The following is a 4,307-nucleotide window of genomic DNA, read 5'->3' on the forward strand; positions in this document are numbered from 1 at the left end:
CCCCCCCCCCACCCGCAGCGCTCTATTAGATAGTTAATTTGCTGTACTGTTTATTCCAGTAAGTTCTAAAATTTGTAGCTTGTATGTTATGTATGAACCTTGAAAGATTAGCTTCTTTGGCTTCGTTTCTTTGGGGTTTGCTTTTTTCGTTATTCTGTGGTCACAAAAATCTTGAATAGAGAGTTCTTAATTTAATTTGCTTTATCATTCAATTTTCAATCCCGACAATTCTCTTTGCCACTACAAGTATACTTCCTTTTTTGTTTGTTTAAACGTCCATGTACGGTAGTATGGTATTTCTGTCACTATATCTAATACTTCGTTAATCATTATTCTTATAGGTTCATTGGAAGTGGAGCCAAAGAATTACACGGTTATTGATACAATGCTTGGAATCTACAGAGTACATGGAAATTAGAAATGCTCTTATAATGTTGACAAAAATATCCAATGTGTTTCCCGTCACTAGAAAGAGTGGGATCAACCTTGAGAAACGGGTAGGACATCTTCGTTGTCTTGAATTTCACCCTGTCATTGTCAACTAAGAATTCTTCGTCTTCATGTAGGTTGCTAAGATCAAAAGCGATGAAAGAGAAGATCTGAAGGTGTTAGCGACTGGCGTTGCTGCAGCCTTGGCTGCTAGAAAGGTTTGTTGCGTTTTTCTAGTGTGTTAACCTTCTCAATTTTTATTGATTAATTAACGTTCTTTCATTCTGCAGCCTTCATGGGTTACGGATGAAGAGTTTGGCATGGGTTACCTTGAATTAAAGACTGCACCATCTCTTGCATCAAAGTCTTCGGCCAGTAATTTAGCTGCTAGCCAAAATAATTCCATTTATCCTTCCCAAAATGAACCTGGTGGAGGGAAGACTGCTGCAATAGCCATCCCAAATTCAGATTCTTTAAATATAGGAAAAGACCATTCATTGAGGTCAAGAAGTTCTGATGTGAGAATGGATAAAATAGATGGTTCTTCTGTTCCAAAATCTGAACTCGAGCATGGGAAAATGAAAGGCACGTCATTGAACGGGCCAGATTCCCAGCCACTGGTGCCCTCAACTTCTGTACATTCAGGATCGTTAAGAATGGTGGAAAGTCTGAAACCTGGTGATGATTTAAGTAGGACTTTGGATGAGGGCTCATCAAAAGTTATTTCAAAGACCTCGTCTGAATCCGAGGTAGTATTAAATCATAGTTTTAGTGGGGATCTGGTTGTGTGTGTGTGTATGTATGCCTGTTGAATTCTGACTTTTTGTATTACCATTCTTAACAGTTGAGAGTTTCAGCGAAACGATCAGCACCTGCTGGATCTCTTAATAAAGCACCAAAACAAGATATCACAAAAGATGAGATTAGAACAGGAAAAGCTGCTAGCAAGAACCCTGGGTCTTCCACAAGTGAAAGGGAGCTTCCAAATCATTCAATAGACGGTGGTAGGCATGGAGGTTCTTCCAATGTACCTTCTTCAGTTATGCCAAACGGTAATACACAAGGTTCGTTAACTAAAGGCTCGTCCTTATCAGTAAAAGCTTTAGATGGTCATACTATTGAATCAAAGGCAGAGAGTGGGGTTGGGAGGACTTCCGATAGTAGGGCTTCATCAGCAAAGGATGATGGCACTGAAGCTCTTGAAGTTGCAAGGTCCTCTTCTTCCAGACTTGCTCATTCACCCAGGCATGATAATTCGACCAGTGGTTCTAGATCTAGTGATAAGCTGCAGAAAAGAGCTAGTCCTGCAGAAGAACCCGACAGACAAGGTAAACGCCGGAAAGGAGATGGTGAAACTAGAGATGTAGATGGGGATTTTTGCATCTCTGACAAAGATAGATCTATGGATCCACGTTCTGTAGATGCTGATAAACTAGGAACGGATGAACAAGGTGGTTACAGAGGTTCAGACAAGCCTTTGGATAGGACAAAAGATAAAGTAAATGAAAGGTATGATAGGGAATACAGAGACCGGGTAGAGCGCCCTGAAAAGTCCCGTGGAGATGATCCATCAGTAGAAAGAACAAGAGATAGATCAATAGAAAGATATGGAAGAGAACGCTCTGTTGAAAAAGTGGAGAGAGTTTCTGATAGGTATCCTGAAAAGTCTAAGGATGAAAGAAATAAAGATGATAGGAGCAAATTACGATATACTGATTCAACTATAGAGAAGTCTCATGTTGATGATCGGTTCCACGGACAGAGCTTGCCACCTCCGCCGCCCTTGCCTCTACACATGGTCCCTCAATCTGTTAATAGTGGGAGAAGAGAAGAAGATGCAGATAGGAGGTTTGGAACTACTAGACACACTCGAAGGCTTTCTCCTAGACACGAAGAGAAGGAACGAAGACGATCAGAGGAAAATTTAATTTCACAGGATGATGCAAAACGCAGAAGAGAAGAGGAATTTCGAGAAAGAAAGAGAGAAGAGAGAGAGTTGGGGATGTCATTGAAGGTAATGGTTGTTCAAATACAAGCAATTTATTTGATATGTTATGTACCTTTGTACGACTGCAAAATTTACTTATGTAGTGTGGTTCTCCATATGCAAGTAGAAGGGAACTTTTATTTTAATCATTTTACTTAGCATGACATCGCTTACTAGTATTTTGTTGGCACCTCCATGAAGGTGAACGTTTATGCCTCTGCCTTCAGAAAGTTGATCGAATAGAGTAACACCAAACCCTGATTAGTATCATGAGATGTGTTTATTTATCTATCTTGACTTGTCAGGAACCTAGTCTAGATAAGGGCGAACAGTTTTTGGGTTCGACCTAGAGGGTTTGTGCCTATCGTTTTTCTTCTTACCATAGTTAAAGTGTTCTCATCATGGTAAGGAAATGGGAGCTATTTGTCAATGGAAATTTGTCTTATTGCTCATAAGCTCTACATGATGACGAAGCCTAAAAGATGTAGCCCATTGTTGAATAACTAAACTAACCAGCTTCCCTTTAGACCTCGTCTTAAATTATCTCAAGGTGGTGAACATTGTTTCTAGACCTGAATTATAGATACTTTGATTTCCTCTAGAGATGGTTTTGCATTCTTTTGTTTAAATTCGGTGAACCAGTATATTTAGGACTATTAACCTGGGATTATTAGTAGTTTTGCACCCTTTTCCTTTCACCCTTGTTGGGACATTCTAGGTTCACATATTATTTGTACACAAGTACGAGTTTGTCCACCCTACAACAATGGCTGTGTTTACAGTTATCATTTGAACATCATAATGCAACTTTCACATTGTAAATTCAGTAACAGTTGTATTCTCGTTGATGGAGTAAGTCTATTTTTTTTCTCTTTTTGCATGTAGGCGGATGACAGGGATAGGGAGAGGGAGAGGGAAAAGGCAAACCTTTTGAAGGAGGACATGGACGGTTCTGCCACCTCCAAGAGGCGAAAACTTAAAAGGGAGCATCTGTCATTAGCTGAGGCCGGTGAGTATTCTCCTGTTGGCCCACCACCTCCTCCGATAAGTGTTGGTGCGTCTCAATCTTATGATGGACGAGAAAGAGGAGACCGGAAGGGAGTAATGATGCAGCGTGCCGGTTACCTGGATGACCCAGGCTTGAGAATTCACGGTAAAGAAGTGGTCAACAAGATGACTAGACGTGAAGCTGATCTGTATCCTTTAAATCATATCTCCATTCTTGGTGCATTATCATTAATGTTCAATGTTATAATTTTTGTGCACCCATCTTAGTCTGGCCTTGGATGATGATGAGTTTCATTTATTCCATTAATCTGGATCTACTCCTTAACCAGGATTTAGAATGTACGACCGAGAATGGGACGATGAGAAAAGAATGAGAGCAGATCAGAAGCGGAGGCATCGGAAATAAGCTGGTCAATCAAATTTTTATGTGTAGCATACACTGGATCCCTCTACTTGTTAGGGTGAAAATTGCAAACATGATATCTAAGCTGCCTATGGAGAGGTGAACATCCACCGATCATCTTGTAAAAGATCAATTCTAAATGCAGACGAAGACAGTGTTGTAATTTATGAAAAGTCGCTGAGCCTCCCGAGAGGGAATAGACGCCCGCTCCTGTAACGACAACCAATTCATAATCAAACAGGACGGGACACGGGGTGAATTTCTGCGATTGAGGACTATTGTAATTTATAATCCAGATTAGGATAAAGTTGTGTATCATATTTTAGCCCCCCCACCCCACCGAGTATATTTGTTCTGTATGCCATTAGTAGTGAGTATGAGTTCTTCATAATTAGTGTGAACTTGGGGCATTTTCCCATCCCTTCCTTAGCAGTTCCTCCTGCCCTGTTTTCTAGACAAAAAAAAAAAAAAAAAAAAAAA

The 4,307-nt window shown here is 40.3% G+C and overlaps 1 protein-coding gene across 2 annotated transcripts in view; it reads left to right on the forward strand.

Moving 5' to 3' along the window:
- The window catches only part of LOC111444859 (THO complex subunit 2-like), a 35,282-nt gene extending 30,999 nt beyond the window's left edge, over positions 1-4,283 (forward strand). For both annotated transcript variants that reach the window (XM_023082946.1, XM_023082947.1), the window contains 6 exons: positions 342-497; positions 567-647; positions 720-1,178; positions 1,274-2,443; positions 3,302-3,612; positions 3,761-4,283. In XM_023082946.1, coding sequence (XP_022938714.1) covers positions 342-497; positions 567-647; positions 720-1,178; positions 1,274-2,443; positions 3,302-3,612; positions 3,761-3,830 — 2,247 coding nt within the window. In that variant the 3' untranslated portion in view covers positions 3,831-4,283. The remainder of the gene's footprint in view (positions 1-341; positions 498-566; positions 648-719; positions 1,179-1,273; positions 2,444-3,301; positions 3,613-3,760) is intronic.
- Positions 4,284-4,307: the final 24 nt, after the last annotated feature.

This window comes from Cucurbita moschata, unplaced genomic scaffold (genome assembly GCF_002738365.1).
Source record: "Cucurbita moschata cultivar Rifu unplaced genomic scaffold, Cmos_1.0 Cmo_Scf00007, whole genome shotgun sequence".
NCBI lineage: Eukaryota > Viridiplantae > Streptophyta > Magnoliopsida > Cucurbitales > Cucurbitaceae > Cucurbita > Cucurbita moschata.